Source organism: Rhea americana, unplaced genomic scaffold, assembly GCF_003343005.1.
Source record: "Rhea americana isolate MKP2758 unplaced genomic scaffold, rheAme1 scaffold_67, whole genome shotgun sequence".
Classification (NCBI taxonomy): Eukaryota; Metazoa; Chordata; class Aves; order Rheiformes; family Rheidae; genus Rhea; species Rhea americana.
Genome location: NW_028186834.1, coordinates 2,540,947 through 2,561,924, shown reverse-complemented (window position 1 = coordinate 2,561,924; position 20,978 = coordinate 2,540,947). Strand labels below are relative to the sequence as shown.

Here is a 20,978-nt window from a genome sequence, read left to right as displayed (position 1 = left end):
GCCGCGCAGGTGCCGCCGCCGCCGCGGGGGATCCGCCGCCCGGGGGAACCGGGCAGCAGCGGAGTGCGAGCGCGCTTTGAAGTGCGGAGAAAGCGAGGGCTGGAGCGGGGCTGCCTGGTTTAACCAGGGCGAGCGCCGGGGGTTACAAACAGCCGGGAAACCCGCAGCGATGGCAAGGGGCGAGCTGGGAACCCGGCAGGAAAGGGGCTGCAGGGGCATCCTCCCYGCTACGCTGAGACGGGAATATCGGAGAGCTGGAGGGGAGGGAAACTGCTGAAGAAGTCAGGTTGCAAAAATGAAGAAGGCAAGAGTTCATCTAGTGTTTGAACGGGGAGGTTTCCGAGGAAAGGCGCGATGCAAGGACGAAGGGATCACTGAAACCGAACGCGCCCTCGGAAGTAAAACTCCGATGGCTGTAGCTGAAGACGGTGTGTTTTGCAGAAGGAAAACTGAAATAATAACATTCCAATAAAATACGATCACATTATAATACCTGTTGCTTGCRTAATCAATCGAAATAAGCAGTTCAGGTTGGTTGGTGACTGAAACTGCAAGGGTAAATCTTTCTGAGACTGAGGTAACATCAGAGTGGCTACGCTGGATCTGAGGAGGTCTCCGTGGCCCAGGGTCTTGGCTGATCATGGCAAGAGTGACTGCGCAGGGAAGGGTGCGACGCTCCCAGTTCCCAGCCATCCGGGAGCACGGGGACTTCCCAAGCCAAACTTGCTCTCTCTCCATTCAGTAAACTCACTATTTTCCTTCCTGAGTTTGCTGGGGCTCCCACTGAACCCAGGTACACTTCTGAAACCTAGAGCATCCTGTTGCAGATGCTCCAAAGCTTAAATGCATATTTATGAAAAAATCTTTTCCTTCCGTTTCTCTTTTGCATTGCAACTGTCAGAGTCATCTGCTCCCCTGTGTTTCTGGTACTGGGAGAAGCAGCAAACAACTGGTTCCTCTCCATGCTACTCCCACGTTTACRGATCTGTAATTTCCCTTCCTAAGTGCCTGCTTTCTTGGACTGAAGAGTCCTAGTTGGTCCATACACGAAAGCCATTGCATGCTTCTGATCACCCCTTTTTTTGCTCTCCTCTGGACTGATATTGCAGGTCTTAAAACACTGTTTTGTTCTAGTCAACAAATCTTTCTACCAGTCCATAAATTGTTAGCTACAAAGCTTAGTTTAAAGATCACATCTATCTTTCTGCAGTTCTGCTTTACTCAAACTCCTAGCGAAAGCTGCAGGTGCTGCTCATTGAATGATTTTACCAGATATGCTAGATTAACCAGGACTGCTGAAGTAAAACGCTTTATTGCCAATTTAATTATTTTTGGGTCTGAGTTTACCTCCACTGAAATCCAGAGCAATGGAATTAGACTATAAGCTATTAGCCTATAGCTAGAAATAATTTAGAATTAAAAAGAACCAATATTTATGTACAATATAAAGCTGTAATTAAAATGTAAAAGTACTTTTAATGCATATCAGACTGCACTGTTGCTGGCAGCTGAGATAATATTCTTCTCTGCCTCTTTAAGATTAATAGTATCTCGGTTTCATACRCAGCATTAAGTACATATTCCAAATCATCAATTAGTTCTTGTCCCTAGGCCTGAGCAATTTAACTAGCACAGGCATTTACAAGACAATACACTAGTCTTCAAACAAAAATTCATGACTTTGCTTGCCGTTGGAGTGATACTGGAAATACAAAGCTCATACTTCAAAACACTACACTTGAAGCAGATAATAGCTGTAGCTTGATACAGTAATAGGAGCTGTAATTTTGAACATTGAAAACTTAACAGCTAGCATGGACAAATTCAGTAATTGCCGGGTATGCAAATTTGGCCATTTTCTGAGACATCTAGCAACTGTTAAAGATTGGACACTTCTTTAACTGACCTCTGTTTCTAAACTGGTGCAATACCACCGTGGAGGCGATTCACCCTGCCGACTGCTGCGCTCTGCAGCGCGCTCCCCACCTCTTTCGGGCGGCAGATACGTAGGCAAGAACAGGTATCTTGCAAGGCTGCAAGTGRCCTATTTCCACTGCAGTCAATAATACCAGTATGATCGTGTTATCCTGAAGAGGGTCGCACTTCAGGGAGAAAATCAACACTAAAAAAACTGGGGGAAAAGAAAAACTCTCCAGAAATTTATAGTTCATAAGTTTAAATCACTTCTTTTTTATTAGGATTAATTTGTTTACATAGGGCTGAAAGTATAAATAGGTGATGTAATAYTAAATTTTCAGATATTATGCCTAAAGGTTACTAGCAATTAATACTTGGTGTTTCAAAACTCTGTTAAATACGAGTAAGGTAGAAATCACAGGCCGCGACGTCATTTACAGAAAATGCAACAGTTGCCCTTTCACGCCTGTTACTGAACACTGCTCAGTGCGGCCCGAAGCAGCACAGCGTTTGGGGGATTTCAGCTCCGATACCGAGACGACTGCCTGGCTAGCTGGGAAAACCGCCGGGGAAAGCTCCTGCGGAATAAGCTATGCAGCTTTAGCCGATACCTGACACACTTGTTGAATACTCTGTGCTGAAATACAAAAAGCACCTCAAAGATCATCTGTCTGAAGAGAGATTCCTGAACAAATTGATCCCTAATAACCACGCTGCTAAGTGCTGCCTTGTACTGGCACGTGCTATGTTCAACCTCAATCAGGTTCCCTACGCGTTTTTCTATTGCTGTCTATGGGTGAGAAGTTAGATCCTACCTGGAAATCGTGAGTGTAGTTTGAAACATCTGAAGGAAGGTTCAAGTGCTGTCATTTTCCCGCTTCCACGCCGCAGAAGAGAAGTGAAAGGAAATCCCTACGTCCCTGTCGTCAGGAGAAGAGCAGCATTTGGCCAGGCTTCCCAGSGTTTATAACAGTGTTACTAGAGAAAAACGAGAGAGAGATGCAGGCYGCCTGCAACTTGGATCTATATTCCTGGATCGCTCTCTCCTAGGGTTTTACCAGAAGATCGGTACTTCCCTTGCATTTGATCTCTCTTCCCCACCCAGGAAGAGTGGCAGATGGCAAAAATACAGGCAGTCTGAGAGGAACCGCACCGTATGTACCCGCTTCTCTCTAAAAGCTCTCGGAATGCCGAGGGGAGGACTAAGAATCGGCTTCCACTGAAGTCAGTGAAAAATAACATTTACTTTTTTTAGGGCATTATCAGGAAGGTAAGTAACTGAATTGTGAAGAATTTGAGAGGCAGCATCAAAGGAGCATCTGAGCTCCGAGCTCTGGGGCACTACGACGTGGGCCTCTTCTGGCAGCACCTGGCAGTAGATGGGGTTATCCCTCTGYCATCTCTGAAGGGGCTGCATAAATGACAGCAAACTAAATATCCTGCAAAGGCTGGTATCTCCTTACTGCTGAGTATTTGCTGGAGATTAATCTAGCCTTTTTTTCTTTTTTCTTTTTTTTTTTGCTTATTTAAATTACACTATCTACACTCTGCTTAACTAATCAAGTGGTAATAAAACCAAGAGGTCTGTATTTTGCAAGCTTTTTTTTTTTTCATTTTCCAAAATCTCAGAGGAATATCAGCATAAGCAGGAGTTTGCAAATTCTGAACCATGATGATTTAAGTAGGAAAAAATACRCTCAGGTCTTTACTATCTGATGAATACTGCTTTATATTTGAAACCTTGTCCCTAGTGGAATCCATTACAATAATGTTTACACAGACTTATGCTATAAATGCAGGGATATTTTCCCTGCAGCTGAATATGTTGGAAATTATTCCTGATTTAAAAAAAAAAAGAAGAAGAAGAAGAAAAGAAAACTGTGCAAATGGACCATATCTCAGAATATGGGATGCTATAGACATACACTAAGATATTTTACTAACAAACAGAGCAACGAAAAATGTAATTTGTTAATRTAAAAAGGGTTTCGTACAGTAGGCAGAATTCATAGATGTGAACCCTGCATCCCACTGCCTCTCAGCACGGGTAAGCAGAAGTYGGCCAAATTCTACAGAACTGAAAGAAACTTTCAGAAGCCTCTAAAGTACCTCTCCAAGCTCTTCTAGCCTGACATTAGAGCTGAGCAGGAGACCCGGTGAGTGTCCTAGATAAGGCTAGCTATAGATCTAAATTTCCATTCTGCAATAACGTACTCTGTTAGTTATGTGTAGTGCATCTGGACCTTCAGCTGCCAAGCGCATGTAACACCTGGACCGAGGTGTTAACTGCCACGGCAGACGGCAGGGAGAGAGCAGGGATAGACCAGTGCACACTTACAGCAAGCAGCAGGAAGAGCCAGTGTCACTGTAATATTTTTGTTGCACAGATGTCCTACTTTGCTCTTAAGCAGTATTTGCCATTTAATAGGTCCAGCCAGATGTGACATCTGTTGTTTTGTCTTTATTAAAAATCTCTGCCTCAGCCCAGCCACATCAATATACTTTAAAATAAACTGTCTCCCGAGTACAGAGCTAGAACGCTTCCCCCCGTCTCCCCTTGCTAATACCCATCTCCTGCGAGCAAAGCTCAGTTATGGGGGACTTGGGAGCATCTTGACTGCAGCAAGGCAACGGCCGCAGGCAAGAGCCTCCRAGGTGACACTTGCAAGGATGGTCTCTTCTTTCAGGCCTAGTCACACCGTGAACTGGAGACTTAGGAAATGCTGTCCTGCTGGCGAGCACAGGAGAAGGTTGTCACTGAGACTACTTTAAGCACTGAAACTTCTCAAGATGCAGGCAGGGACCTAGGAAGGTCATTCCCCCAACAGCACGGAAGACGGGCAACACACACAACTGTGACRGGACTTGGTCTCCCCTGGGGTCTTAGGGTCTTGCTTTAAGGAAATTTAGAAAAGTAAAAATGGTACAGCATGGCAGAATGAAACAGAAATGCCAAATTGGATTATTTAGCTTTTCTTTCACAAGTGAAACTAATTGGCAAGGGAAGGTGCTAACCTGACCTGCATAACTTCATATACATTTTCTCACTGGCCTCTGCTAAAACTGCCAGCAGCAGCGCCCCTCTCTACAGCCTTCACTAGTGAAGCAGATCAGTCGTGCAGCAATCCTTTAAAAGCTCATCACRAATTAAGGAAATTTCTATTTTTCTTTGCCTACCCCCTCCCTTCCCAAAAAACACCTGCCCCCAAAAGACCTTGAAAAACCCTCTCACCGAGTGTGAGCCTTGTGCTACACCTTTCTGTAAGATACCTTAACAGCCTGTTTCTGTGACAGCTCCRATTCCCATCTCGTTACCCCGATGTAAACCCATTGGTGCTCCTTGGCCAAACAGGGAAGGGAGTCTCAGCTTAAGGACGCTGCTGCTCAGCCAGAGCAGAGGCTTCGGGGCAATGCCAGTGCTACTCGCACCTAATTACCCCYTGCTCCCCGCGTACTTCCAGTAAAATCACTGGAATTATCTGGGGAGTGAAACACGACTCAACAGGAGTGAGCGTGGCTGTGTCTAACCACGAGCGAGATCGGAAGAATGAATTCAATACAAAATAATAAAAATACAACCCCCMCGCAAGTCGAGCTTTGGAAAGGCTTGATTTTTAAAGAGGGCCGAGACAAGCGCAGAGCGTCGGCAGCGGCTGCCTGCACAGCCGTCTCTTGTGGCTGGCTCCTCTCCCGCCGGATTCGCAAGCGAAGCCGGTTTCCCGGTTTCCGCCGCGGCGCGGCCCGGCCCGGCGGGGTGTTTTCCGCGCCCGGCTGCTCGCCGCCTGCTCTGCCCGGGCGGCAGCGCCCGCGCGCCCCGGCACACGCGGCCACGCACCGGCCGCCCGCACGCCGCTTCACATCGACTCGGCTCAACCTCCCCCCCTCCCTTTTTTTTTTTTCCTAACTCTAAGTAGCCCATAAAGTAATATACGGATCTGTATCTACGTACACAAAAGAGCTCATTTTTACAAAAATGTAAAACAACTGGAGAACCATGCCAAGATTCCCCATTTCGTTTCTCAGCATACAAATGAGGAGCTCATCTACTCTGCGCTGTTCGTGCATTTTGCTTTTAAYAGCCATATGTCAGATAGACCATCTACATACTTCCCTGCTGGAGTCTTTTTCCTTTCAACTTGGTAGGGAACATTTGGGGACCTTATTCTACCAAATAAATCTGAAGAATATCTATTGCTCAAGGCCTTCCTTTTTCTAATTTAAGAGAAACAAATCAATTCATGGTTCAGGGACTCTTGCTACTCAGACAGGCATGCATCTGTGCAAAAACACCCCGCTCCCTAATTAAGTGCCCACTGTTATTAAAAATTTAAATTTAACTTTGGTTAATTAATCTAATTTCATAAATGTGAAGTTACTTCTTAAAGAACATTTTTCCATCTGCAGTTTTTCCATTTGGGTTGTTTAGGATAGATATGGAGATATTTGCTTGTATCAAGATTATTTTCTATGCAGAGAGTTCCAGATCATGTATGTAACGGTTTCAATAACTGAGGCTTGACACTTCCCTCCTTACTCACGCAGAACTGATGGCACTGTTAATGGGAGTTTTCTCTGAGCAAAGAAAACAGGCTGCAATTCACATTTTTTAAAATCAGTATTTGCTGTGAATGTGCTATGACACAATCATCCAGCGTTTGTCATATTTCTCATACACCGCAGCCCGTCAAGCTGTGCTTAGTTGTAAATCAATTTAGTAACAACTCCACCAAAAATACGCCCAAATAGTGTCAAAATGCCTGCTGCTGAAGTACATTTATTTATTGATCATAAAATGTGCGGATTTAATCATTTGAGGACAATTATTTTATACACTGATTTGTATAACCGATAAAATCTTTTGAATAGGTGCAAACTTTTGCAAAACATCCATTTAACTTGTTATTTGTTTAAAAAACGATCGGTCATGATTTGAACATGGAAATGAATTATACCACTGAAGTATGCTGGTTTTACTGCAACTTGCAACAAGTGTCCTAGMGTTTCTCCAATCTTTTTCTTATATTGGAATTTCAATATTTATCGTGGGCTTCGGTAGGACATATGATTCATATGTGATCTTTAACCTATCATCTCTTATTTTGGGGTGATCCTTTGAAACATATGATTTAAAAAGCGAACAGTAAAACGCCTGCCTTTCTGTCTACTGGTTACTCACATTACTGTCACTCAGCCGCCGTCTCGAGGAAGCATCTGTAACAACGGAGCCGCGGCGCAGGCACCGGCCGGCCGGCGGCCCCCAGGCAGAGACTTTCTCATTCACAGCTCACACAATGCCACGGCTTTTGGTGACCTGCTAACTACACACGCGATGCTCAGCGAACCATCCGACTTCACACTGACCCAAAGAAAAGCGCATTTGGCCAAAAAGCAGCTAGGTTATCAGCTGGGTTCTTTTTTTCCCTAATGTGCATAGTTAAATATGAATCTTTGTCCAGAACCGTGTATCTGGAGCAGTACCGGCAACYCTGCTAGAAAACCTCGTCAGCCTTCTAACGTCAGGTAATCCAGTTCAGTTATTCAGAGTTAATACTGCTTCTAAAATTGAAAGTCCTGGTTTTCGAGAGACCTATAGGGCATAGTAATTTTAGCTGGAAACATCTGAGTTACAGAAATGACTTTTAATTGCCAAATTAAATTCTGCTCTTCCTCTGCCAACCTCACCTCCAAACATTAAGGATTTCCTGAATGSAACACATCTGTGGTTTTGTGGATTTTAAAATTTAACATGATGCCAWATGCAGCAGTGTTCAAGGAACGTGGCAAGAAAATTGAGAAAAATGTGAGCTGCAGGTTTGGATGGTTAAATGTACAAAGCACTTTTTTTTCTGGCTTTATCCAGTGCAAGACRGTTCAGTGCAACAAGACAGGCGGGCTGAATAACAAGAAGCAAAGGAGACGGAAGCGCCACGTCTCTGAAACAGCGAACCGAAGCAACCTCACCGCTGCCTGCTGCTCGCGGGCTGGAGGCCCTGCGCGAGGCGCTCGGCCACTCCAAACACCCTCGAACTCGCACCGGCATCGCGCGCCGCAAGACACCTTTGTTAGTCAGCAACTCCCAGAAAGGGTTAAAACAGGCTTTCAGCGCTTCATTTCTCCAAGCTCTGGCTGCTTCGACCTTGATTGCACTTGGCCAGGTTGTTACGACCCCTGACAAGACGAAGAAATCTGTGCATAGCCTGACCGTACTTAGTGGAGGCGCCATTAGGTTTTTCACAGCCTTCATTACAGTAACATTATACACAGYGCTTGTCACTTGCTTGCCATACAACTTATTCCCCTAAGATTAGTCCTTTTCTAGTCAAGCAGTTTAAAGCTAATCACAGTTGTTATTTTAATCTGTGCTCACCATTAAGAATTCTTGCGGAGCTATTTTGCTTGTTAGCAATTAAGGTCTCCCAATGGAAGTTTATGATTACAGCAAAAGCAACCTGTTTAATACTTGGCACCTCTTCAGTTTACAAGCATTAAACCCAAGAGCACAGAGGCATGCTAATGCTGCCGATGAAAATACAGCAAATCTATTTAAGAAACCTCGTTTTTAAAACACGAAGTTGGAGAAATGCCAGGTGGTGCTCGTGCACATTTGATCTCCCCGCTCTGTGTTTTTCATTAGTGGAATATTAACGCAGTAAAGTGTTGTCGTTRCTTCATTCATTTTATGCTTGTCATCCTTGAAATGCAATATATCCTAACGCTTTCACCACGACAGGCTACAGGTTTGGTCCTGGTTCTGGCAGCACTAATAATAAAATTCCCTTGAAAGTGCTTAAGAACAGGATCTGGCCCTTGTGTATTTAGACACGCATCCTGTGCTGAAATACTAATTCTTTTTTCTGTTAAGGAAATTAGCAATTGCTTTTACTGGCCCTAGTGTCAAGACTTTTAGAAATTATGATCTCCTGCTGAGGTCACTTTGCAAACACGCAGGAGCAAATTTCTGCTCTTCGGGTTCTTTCTTCACGTGGTTCTGCCATAAGGAATTACACATAGCAATACGCATTAGCTGAATTAAAATGAGTAAATGAGTACGTGAGAAAATACCATTGCAGAGGGAAAGAAAAGCCTGTTCTGTCCAATTTTAAGTTATTTCAAGGAGAGARAAATCTCAAATAACCCAGTGCTCTGGTTCACGCTGGTACACGGAGATGCATTCGCTACCRCTGTGACTACAATGACAAGTGTCAGTGAGTTACACAGGAGCTGAATTTGTCTCACTGGGAGTAAGTTTATTTTGTTCAAACAGACTAAAGAAACGGGGGAATGACTGAAGACTCAAATATGCTATCGTTATCATTATTCTTCATGTAAAAATAATTAAGATCTTCAGTATAAGAAAAACTGTGTTAAAAACATCTCCACATACCGGTGAGGTCCCTTCACTCTTCATTGTAAAGGTCTTCAAGAACAGAAAATCTGAGCCCGGGCTTGAGGTCTGTTTTAGTAGAAAACTATGAAATGTGATCTAAACACAGCCAGTTCTCCAGGGAGGGCAATTAAAGCAGTGAACGTCCCACAGCAGACGCGCGTGCCATGTATTCAAAGTAGATTCGATCAAGTTCTCTAAAATTAAAAGAAATTTTTGGCCCCACGTGTCTTTCAGGGTCCCATTGCACATGCGGGAATGCAAAGGAAATGTAAAATTGGTATGCGCACCACGACATTGGCTTTAGTCTTCTCCGTCTTGGCCCGGCTGCTATAAATCTGTCCCGGCTGTAAGTACCACTGAAGGGGCTGAATGTTCAGAATTGGTGTCTGTCTTTTTTATCAGGCAGCCCAGAGTAAAGTCATGGTCAATGGCAGGTTCAGCGCCCACTGACCCACTGGGTTAAACCGTGGTAGTCACAAATCAGGAGCGTAGYGAGGTCTGAGGAGGGGTCTGCGCTGATTTATTAGGGCATCTGGCTGGCTGCAGACAATCTAGCACTGCTTTAGCATAATCCTCACCAGCAAACACATTAGAGATTTAAAAGAGAGAAACAAAGTGTTCAAAGAAGACAGGCAAACCCAGAAAGGTTGGCTTTGCAGTGCTGACTGATAGGCTTAAATTTTTATGCCAAGAGCCTCTAAAAATAGTGTAGAAAATAAATTAATATTAAAAATAAATTGCTGTCTTTAGTTTTCCAAAACCACTGAATTTTCAAAACATATCTGAATGTAAGTTCATAACAGAATAATGTCACCACCCCTGCTACTTTGTAAAGAATATTTCATATTTTAATTTTTTATTATTCCTCTATAATTAGCCACTGTAGTGTCATCCACACGTAATGCTCTCATCCTTCATTCTTACAGAAATAATTTCCTGAACAGTGTAACCTTAAATGTAAACTTAAATTTTCTGTGCTAATTATTTTTACTACTTTTAAAAGAAAGCAGAAATTAACCACAAACTTTCTGAGTTTTACCTATAAATAAGATTAAGCCCATATCATAAATGCTGTATGCTATAATTGCTGTGATACTACTTTTTAATCTATAAGATAAGAAGTTTGAGAGATGCACACTAGTACTTTCAGRTACTGGGCAAAGCTACTTTTTCTGTACATGAGCGGCACTGAACTGAAAGATCACAGAAAGGTAGTTATTTCTCCTCTTGATCAGAACTGCAGTGAATTAGGTTTTCATCTATGAAGATTAATTTAATCTATAAAGATTAAATTATATTTGACTAYGTATTAATAGAGATTGTCACCACTCACATGCCATCAGAAAAAAAGTGAATTCAAATATTGCCTTTCAGAAAAATACGGACTGTGAGTGGTGAATCAATTTCATCACTGGTATTATTCCATCTCCTCTGTATTACAGTCATTCCAGATAGGCGTTTAGCCGGTAACTCTATGAAGATGAGAGACACTGAGTAGCTAGTGAAGAGATACTGAATACTTGAGAAATAGAAAGTGCAAGCAAATACWGCATTATTGATRTAGATCTCTTTATATCAGCTGTGAYAATTCTGTACAATTGAAAATTTATGAATTTATGWATTTTATGAATTTTTGATATGAAAAATTAATTTAAAAATGATGAAGARATAATTAACTCCTAAATGGAGTAAAGCTTTTGAAGATCAGGTAGTTTTGGGGTACCTTTACCATTTCATAGCARAACAGCCATGAAATAACGTCTAGAGAACTGTATTTCAGAAATACAATAAAAAATCCTTAAAATTTAGGCCATCAGGTCACTTTAACGAATGACACTTGATAAATTTTGGAAAGATGCACAAAATGCCCAACAACTGAGCCTATCTAATGAAAGCATGAACAGTACGATGTCAACACCCAATGAAATTGCTGATGTCTGGAAGGAAATCAGTACTTTTTTGCAAAGATAGCTGACAACCCAGAAATATGAGCAGATGCCAAAGCAGTGACTACTTTGCTTAAATCAGAGATGGGTCTGCACAGCCCATGCTGAGCAATATGAACGTAGAAGCAACAGAAACTCCTGGACTATCAGAGTACTGCAAAACTTTACAACATAGTTCGTTTGAGTTTTGCAGCTCTGAATTTCTCATGCTGTTATGTTGTTTTTTTCAGCTACACTTTGTTCACCATTTGGAGAAAACACTTATATTCAAGAATACCAAACCATTTATTAAATGTAGTCCAATTAAAGAATTTGAAGCAGAGTTGCCCTGATTAGCAAAGGCAAGATCCCACCTGCATGTGCTGCCTTACTGAGTTATTTCATTTAGGTAAGGTTTGCTAAAGAGAGAGTCTGAAGAGTATTAAGAGGTGCAGAAATTCAATACCCAACCATTTACTTGAAATCAAGAATGAAAGCCACAGAATGCAGCATTTCTTTCAAAATAGCAACATAAATAAATATATAAGCGTATAATACTTGCCTCCATAAATTCCAGCGTTGTTCTTCTAGTTGAGTCACTAAATGCTCTATATATTTGTTTGAGTCCATATATTCCTACATGAAAAAGGATCAAAGTGTTACTTTTTCAATGTTTAAAGCATTTGTAAAATTTTGACTGAGACAGTCATAATTAGTTTCTGAAGCCCACTTTAATTTCATGAAAATTATTCCACGTACACAAAAGTCTCTATGATGTAAAAATCTAGATTAAAGCCTATTTTAGATTCATTCCAAATGAAGCGGGTAGTAGCYCAATACACCTACCATGGACTATTTGAGGGCAAGGCAAAAGGAGGTGAGGATGCACAGCTAGAGTACATATAGTGGAGTCAGGATTTTGGTGCAAATTTTGTTCACTTCAGGTACAAATCTATTTGGACTGAATATTGGACTCAAATATCTATTTTGTGCCTAGATTAAAAAATATTATACCATGTACTCTATTTGAAAATTAAGCTGTAATTTCACTCCTCATTTCCATCATTTCCAGATCATTTCCAGTTCAACTTTTGCAGATGCTATAACTTGCAATATCAGCTATATGAAAAGTACCATACTTGTCTCTAGACAGAATTTCTGATATATAACCAGGATCAGATGAATTACTCCGGTTTTTTACTTACTGAAACCTGTTCTTTAAACTCAATGAAAAGAGATGTTGTTTATTCTCAATAGAGAAATACTTCAGTAATAGAAATATTCTACATCACTTCCAGGCCGAAGGCTACTTCAGTGTTATTTATATAAAATATTTCAGAAAGAACCCACAGAATAACATGTTGATATAATATGATATATTCATACAACAGTGGTACCAGTACAGCCATATAAATATTATTCTGAAAACCTATCAGTAACAATACAACTCTCTTGAAATATCTCACAAAACCAGAAATATTTTTCAGAACATATACTTCAGAAAATAACAAGTATAGGTGTATTATAAGGAAAAGAATACATCTTCAATTTCTGGAGACAAAACCCCCACTTTTATAGCTCCATTCTTATAGTTTATGGGCTCATCAGAAAACCACTTTGTGGTGTTATAGCTTGTTTGTACTATGAGTTGTTCCTCTAATATTATTATTCATTTTGTGTACAAAAATGCAGTGCTGTTGCAAAGCAGTTGGTTCTTCTTAGCCATTTATCTATAATCAGGAATACAAGATAGCTGCTACAAGGACAGTACATCATCATGTCTCCTCAAAGAGAAGATAAATGTTAGCTGATTTTATTGATCACATTTTATATATAAATGTACAGTCTTAGTTCTCAGGACCCAGATTGTTCTAAGGGCAACAAGATTGGGCAACAGTACAAGGCACTCATAAAATATTGCTTTAATACTATGAAACTTTTAATATTTGGTGAACAGTAGTGAAATACGTAAGATATCCAAGTGAGAAATCTGTTCTTGGAAAGCTTGTGCAAATGCGATTTCTACCCTATTTTGTTAAAACTCTGTGTCACTTGGAAACCTTTGAGCAGTGTGAAACTTCCCATTAATCTCTGTGGTTGCCCCAAACTTAAATCTTTATCTAGCTGTTATATACAGATGGATTTTGTAGACATTTCTTTGAGAAAATATTAAATAATGCAGCTCCCAAGAAACTCATGAACCATTATTACAGCTTTCATACCAAGGCTGATAGATCAGTCGCTGGCTTCATCATGGGCCCTTGCTCTCCCTTTTCATCGCCTGAATTGAATTTTACTTGGCGTATACCATGTAAATTAGGCAGCAAGTCCTTTCTAAACCAATACATTTGAAGTCATTCTGTAATACATATATATTATGATTTAGAAAAGTTATCCTGTACTAACATAATGATGATTAGTTGCAGTAGCAAGTTCTTTAAAACAAGCTTTTTTTACTCAATATTTTTTGCTACATCAAATCTGGTATAAATTAGTATTAATACCTTTATATCTTTTTAATGTAATATTAAACAATATTTCTGATTTATTCATTGGTGCACTTTGCCCCACAAGCAAGTATAGAATCAGCAGTTTTATTCCACGTAATTCTCCCATGATGAAAAATTCATCTTGGAGCAATTTTCTTTAAAATATGGTGAAGCAAAAAGGAAAAAGAAGCAATGTGGTTGTCCTCCATGATTGTTGCCTTAATGTCAAGTTTTTCCAGGGGCAAACCAGAAGTATTATTTGATTTCTCTTCGAGGACCTGCAGTGCAGGAGTAAGTAACTTCTCAGTATGCAAAAATGACATAAAAAATAATCAGCCACAACCGGATATAAATATTGTGATTAGAAGAAGTCCATCCTTTCTCCTAAACTTCTATGATACTTGATGTGATCATTTTGTCCGAAGTAAGCCGTTAGGGGAGGTCAGTTTACGAAGCAGTGGAAGTCGGAGGGAAATGTGAGCTGAAGCTCACTGAAGTGCAGTGAAAGCAAAAACCTGAAAAAACGGAGTAATCATACTGCTTCACCAAGACTATATACATCAGTTTAGTAAAGCACCAGCGTTTTTCAGTACCCAACCGATCTCCTCTGACGGGCAATACAAATGTTTTGTAGCTTCCTTTGAACTCCCTCCCGTGACAGCCTGCACCATAGTTTCAGCAGCACGGCTAATTCTCAGCTCTGAAAAATGACACCGACCGTCATCTTCTAATCCAAATGTGTGACTTGAGGAGTTTGCGTTATTGGAAGGAGGATCCAAATGACTCTTGGAACACATTTACGAAAAAAAGATCCCGATGAAAACAAACAAGATGTAATAACAGAGTAGGGATGAGAATCATTCAGGTAGAACAACTGATATTTATACGATACTGATGAAAAGTACAACAGATAAACCAAATTGCTTCTAAGTGATTTGGGGTCTTGCTCTTTTAAGAGTAAGGGATGAAATCCTGTCTCCGTTCTTTCTGGTGACAGGACTCAATTGGTTAGTTTGCAGCCAGGATTTYGGTGCTCCATCTACACTCATGCAACAGCATATAACTACACTCTTATAAGGGAAAAAACCTTTTGTAGTATGTGCAATAATAGAAATTCTTTCTAAAAGCTGCCTGGATTCTGGCATCCAGGAGAGGAGTAGGCACACAAACGTCGCACACCAGCTTGTCTAAGTACTAGAGAATTCTTTTACAGACACGGTCACGGTGCTGAGCTGAAGCATCAGCCTGCAACTACATCCAAGTGCGGTTTTTGACAGAACTAAACATCCAGCTTCACATTGCGTAATTGTTTTGCTATAATCGTTTTTTTCTTTGTTAGCCTAATGGCTGTCAGGAAAAAGGGGGRAAAAAAGAGGAAATGAAGTGCCTCCTCTGAGGCCTGGGATCCACCGCTCAGGATTTTGGTTGGTTATGTGGGTATTTGTTCTGGCATAGCCATGCTGTTGTGCTGGGCAGGATATCAAAAATTAAAAAGCACACAGAACATTTTCCCATCCGTTGTTACCGAGCAAACTCTGGGGCAAGCTGAGCCTTATCATACAAGATTCCCCCAGTGCAAGCTGGAGGTGATAAATTTAAACTAAAGAAATAACACATACTCTCCGCCTCTCTTAAAGAACTTGCACAGCTTGGTATCAAAGAGAGTTTAATGAGCTTAGCAATATGTGAAAAGGATTAAGGACACAGTTCTTGATCCAGCAAATCACTTGATTACATCCTTAATTCAATAGGGCTACTCATGTGCTAAAAGTTAAGCACGTGCTTAAGAGCGTGTATTGGTCCGTGGTGGCTGGGATGCGGGCTGGACGTGGGCCATGCTGCTTCTCCAATAGCTTGTTTTCTGCAGCCAGGATATCCCCGGCGCCTCCTAAAGCGACATTTCACAGCTGGGCACGCTGGGCAAGGCGGTTGTCCCACCTGCCACCACCCTCCCTGCTCTGAGCAAGCTCGCGGCTCAGCCCGGGGCTGCAGCTCGGACTGGCAGCGGGGCAGCCCGGGGCAGGCGGGGAGGTGCTCGGCCAGCTCGGAAAGCACCCGCGCGCGCCCACACGCACCTGCCACGACACCGAAAGCTGAATGTGCGCAAGGAGAGGCTACTGGAGAAGCTGTAGCCAAGAAGCAGACTGCGGCAGTTAGGAAATGATGCCAGCAAAGCAGAGTGGCCGTGTGACTGAACAGCGAGAGCGAGGTCTAAGCCAGCGTACTAGGGGGAGAGACCTCAGCCACCGGTGCAGGATCCTGGAGACTGTCCTTACTTCGACCGAGGGAGAGTGCCTTCAGAGACATAAAGAATCTTGTCAAATATTTAGTTTTGTTATCATCCTGCTGCATAAACCTTTGAGAGAAAGCGGGCCTTTTGCAGCAGCCCAAGAGGACACACACACACACACACACACACACACATATATATTCTTGCCTGGACTGTGTTTTTCACATGTCTGAAAGTGTTATATTTGAGGATCTGAGCAAGCTGTCTGTTACACAACATTGTTCAGCTGTTCACTAAAAATAAATCACATTTAAAAAACATAAACCTTCCTTCCAGTAGACAGTTTTGTCACTCTCTTCAACAYCACACCTGGCTAGACTGCTCACCATCAGTGCTAAGTAGCAATAAAAGCTAAAYTGTGCAGCTTAAAAAATAAGATCTCTTTAAACTGACATTATTGCTAATTTATTATTTTCCTACCTGATTTCAACATGTTATTTTAATTGTCAGTTTTATGAACAACTGACACTAAAATGTTCATTTTAGAGCTTCTGYAGGAGACCACAATGCTGGCAGGAGYCYTTCTGCAYGTACTGTGGAATTACACCCTTATGATAAAACCAGTAATGATTATTTTAACAAATATGTTGAGCACATTTCTTAATTGTTCAGAATTACTTAAGCCTCAGTGAACAATTCATATTAAATCTCAGCTGCACTGATTAAAACTGATTTACTGACTCATCGGAAGTCAGTTGTATCCATAAAAATCATGTGGGTTTTCTTGYTGCTGCTGCTTTGCACCCTATTAAAAGTCACCATTTACACAGGAGAGCAGAGTTGAGTAAAGCTTCAACCCTAGCCCACCCCAGTTAGCTAAGGGATAGATTCTGCCCTCTAACGTACTCTGAATACGGGCAATACGGCGTTGCATCCCACCGGGACAGTATCCACACTCTCAGATRGCAACGCAGAGCCCCACGCTATCTGAATTCTTGCTGATTTGCCCCCAGAGAAGCACAAGCTGTAGAATAACCACATGGAAACACTGCGGATCAGCGAAACCTGATGTTCACGCTCTTCCCACRCGGGCTGCGGAGAACGCGGCAGTTTCACGTTATCTTCCGCCAGCTTAGAAAGCCGGCATTTGCCTGTGAGACCATTTCCGCAAGCCAGTCTCCCAGCTCGGGCAACGGTGTCCAGGAGAGACGCACGCAGCAATATTCTGAGCGAGTTTTCCCACCCTAAGACACAAGGAGACCATAGCTGGAAAGCAAACAACAGGTTTGGACAGCACCACCATCAACGCGCGCTTTTSCAGCTGCTTGGCCAGTACGGTTTGCTCGTCTTTTAAGGGTTACAGAGATTTTGTATGTCAGTTATGTGGGCCCTGCCAGGTGGGATAAACCCCAACAGGTAGGGGCATGGCAATGATGCTGGAYTTGAAATTCTGGAAGAAAAAAAGCTAAAAAATCAACTTACTTTAAGTTAATTATTTTAATATAGCTTTATATTAAATTAATGACGCATCTCAGAGCTAAGAATGAAGGAAATAACCTCCGAGTTTCCCAGCTGTTTCCTCAAGATGCCAAGAAGGGAAAGACAAAATGCCRTGTTTCAGCACTCCTCAGGGAAGCCTGACGACAGCGCTGGCCTGAATCAGTACGGCTCGGCTGAACTCAGCCTGGCTTGTGCGTTACTTGTGAGTGCTTTAATCTTAAAGGATGCTGCAAAATTCATAGTAATAAGATATTGTCTCTCCCTTGCAAGATCTTCCCCTTGTAAGGAATGGCTGCTACCTTCCAGCAAGTACGCACGGGTGCGGTTGAAAGCTCGGTGTCCCCTTTGATTCCTCACCAAACCTACACGGCTGTGCAAAGGGCACTGTCATCTTCGTGGTGTCACCTGGAGACTGCGTATCTGTAACCCAAGCTGCTAAGATCAAGGTAAAAATAATACAGAAGTTCCAGCAGATGCCTATATTTTCCATGGCTTAGATCTCTAGCAGTGGTTAAACCACTGTATTGGATCTCAGGACAATTTAGTACCATGGCCTCTAACTTTCAAAGCAGTTAATGATTTAAGCAACAGCTGTGTTAAGGGATAAAAGCCAATTTACMAAACACCATGGCAGCTAGCATCTTCCAGGGCAATGAAACGCAGCCCACGATAAAGCAGATGAGCGTCTGGGCAAATTCCTGAGATCAAACAGACAGATGAAAACAGTACTTCCGAGAAAATAGGCACCTGGGCAGACAATTTCAAACCGGGCTCCATTAAAAATATGTGCTTACCCTGACAGACTGGGATATTTTTCAAAATAAGGTTTGAARTAAAGTAAGATAGTTGGGAATAAAATCAGCATCCAAAAAGATGGATGAAATACAAGTGGAAGGGATAGCAAAGAAAAAACAAAAAGAAGGCAATCAGGAAAGAAAAAATATATTGAGCATGTGCAGAACTTGAGAGGTTTTTTGGTATAAGCATCTTTTACTCCAAAAAATTTAGCATTCCTTTGKCCCAACAGTCTCTGCGCTAATAGCAGGCTATGGAAGTTTTGTCTTTTCTATTAAATTTTGAGCAAACTATTCTGTCTGGCTGAATAAGTAAAAGAAATTGGACATTTTTGTCCAACGGATAYATATGTGCTATTTTTAGCTGAGTTTCTCTCCCTGAAAGATATGTAAACCAGTAAGAGCAAATACAAAGCATTAACGGGAATTTACTAGAATTACCTTGAAACAGAAAAGGGCGATATCATGGCAGAAAAGTCTGAGTTTCTCAGAAGCCCTCTAACTCACGGAGCCGTTAGCACCTGTTACGAGTTTCAGGGAGCAGGGAGGCAAGCGGAGGCGATGCAGCAGCGTGTCCCACAGCACCGACCGGCCACCTCCTAAAGGAAGCGGCCGCCCCTGGTTTATGTTTGGGGTCAAATCAGTCAAATTTGGTAATCAGTCTGCATAAAGGCAGCGTTCCCGCTGATACCAAGCAGAGGACTGAGGCCCCGCGGCCCCGACCCTGCCCGGCAGGCGGGAGCACGAAACGCAGCCGGCGTGACGCGGGAAGGTCGCCGAGGCAGCCGGACGGACTTCCCTCGCCCCTCGCCGCTCCTGAGAGCCCCGCAAGCACTATCCTGAGGACTCTCCAGCTTGTGAAGTACCAAAAAACCAACCAAGCAAAAAAACAGCAGTTGCCATTGCTGCAGCCACGGCTGTGGGGAGGAGAYGGGGAAAACGCGCCTGCTCGCTGGGGAAAGGAGCGGACGCGGCGGGCGCAGTGAAGCTTAGGGCAGTGGGACGCGCGGCTGCTCCGGTCGTCTGCAGCTGTCAGGGACCACGAGCGCGCCGGGGAGGGTCGCAGAGACAGGGGTGTCTGCAGCAGCGGTTCCACAAACGGAGAGGCATCGCTGTCATCCGGGGCACCGGGAATTTCTTGTACAAGCTAAGGCAGACATGCAGGTCAAAAACACCCCCCCCCAGAACCGTGCAAGAACAACGGTGCAGATTTTATGAGTTTGTTCCTTCACCGTATGTATATTCAAAGGCAATAACTAGCTGAATTCTTGTTTATGTCAAATCCAATTTACATTAATAAACCTCACGCGGTGAAGACACTGATGCTATAAGAAAATGCCCAGAAATATTAACAGTCATAAAGATGCAGAATAAACACTGGAGCATTTAATTAATCAGTTTCTGACATTACCAGGTAATTACAATTTCTGAATCATTTCTTGTTGTTTTTATGAATATAAATCAACAAGAACACACAAAATAATTGCTAGTTGGAGGCATTTGGCTTACACAGACATCTGGTACTTGCATGTGATTCATGCTGACTAATGAAGACAAGGAGTTATAAAAAGACAGAGAAACATCCATGGCATCTACYGAAGAGTTGGGAAGTTTAATTCCAGGGTTGCTACAGATGTTTAGTATTCACAGATAAAGACTAGCTTCATTTTCTATATGTAGCAGACTTGTTAATTCTTGTATTCATTTGGAATAACTGCTGTCATCCATCCTAGCACCACATAAATCAAGAAATTAAACTTATTAAAAGTGCATGGTAAAAAATATTAGAATATATAAATATAACATAAAAATCCAGCACAATGTTTCAGGGACATCAATCTGAAGATCCCCAAATACTTTAGCAGGCCAAACCCAGCTTCCATCGTCTGCTCTAGCCRCAAAGAGAAAAACTGAAGCAGAGAGAAGGCGATACGCAGCCCAGGGGCTGAGGGCTCCCCTGCGGACGCGTCTCCTCGCCCAGGCCGGGGCAACGCAGCTTCGCTTTGCCCCGGCGCCCGCCTGGCGCCCCCGCCACGTAACAACTGCATTCCCCTTGCCGGCAGGGAGCTCGCTTAGCTAATTCACTTCAATTTTTTGCAGGGAGCAATGAAATGCAATGTGTGTGCGGCAGCAAACCTTCCCCGACAGTCTTGCAAACCACTTTTCTGGTAAGGCGCTCCGGCCGCAGCTCCCGCAGCCCCCTAACAACCACCTGCAATTTCCCTCTACGCCAGAGCTCACGTCCCCAGCGCAGCACAGCCAAATGCACGAGCGCAGCCCGACTTTCTGGATTCAGAGGATTAACCCTAAGAAGTTTGGCATTTCCTAAGTAGTGTATAGGCTAGACAGCACCATGTGATGCTGGCTGCAGATAAACTTCAATTGTATCGGGGATTTAGTCAAAGTGGATTTAGTGAAAAGCAAATGTTTCATTTTACTGGTAAGCTGTAAGCACAATGCTCAGTAAGGTCCTAGGCAGGGAATTAGACCTGAACAGTAGTGGCAGCGTTCAGGCAGGCGGTACGCTGTGCATGCCTGGTAAACCCGAAGCCCAAACTACGCCTTGAGTTACAGCCACCCACGGCAGTAAACGCCCTGGGTGGAACGGGAAACCCAGCGCCCGGCGAGGCTGCGGCGCCCGCCCCAGGCGCCCTGCCGAGGCTGGGCCCACGCGCACGTCCGTACGTCACGGGTTTGGGACGGCGGCGGCAGAGCGACGACGCAGGGGCGCGCGGC

General features: G+C 42.9%; 1 protein-coding gene across 1 annotated transcript in view; it reads right to left on the bottom strand.

Annotated features, from left to right (window-relative positions):
• The window catches only part of NCKAP5 (NCK associated protein 5), a 350,376-nt gene that overhangs the window by 232,593 nt on the left and 96,805 nt on the right, over positions 1–20,978 (bottom strand). The window contains exon 2 of the mRNA XM_085320938.1: positions 11,788–11,865. Within this exon, the coding sequence (XP_085177064.1) occupies positions 11,788–11,865 (78 nt within the window). The remainder of the gene's footprint in view (positions 1–11,787; positions 11,866–20,978) is intronic.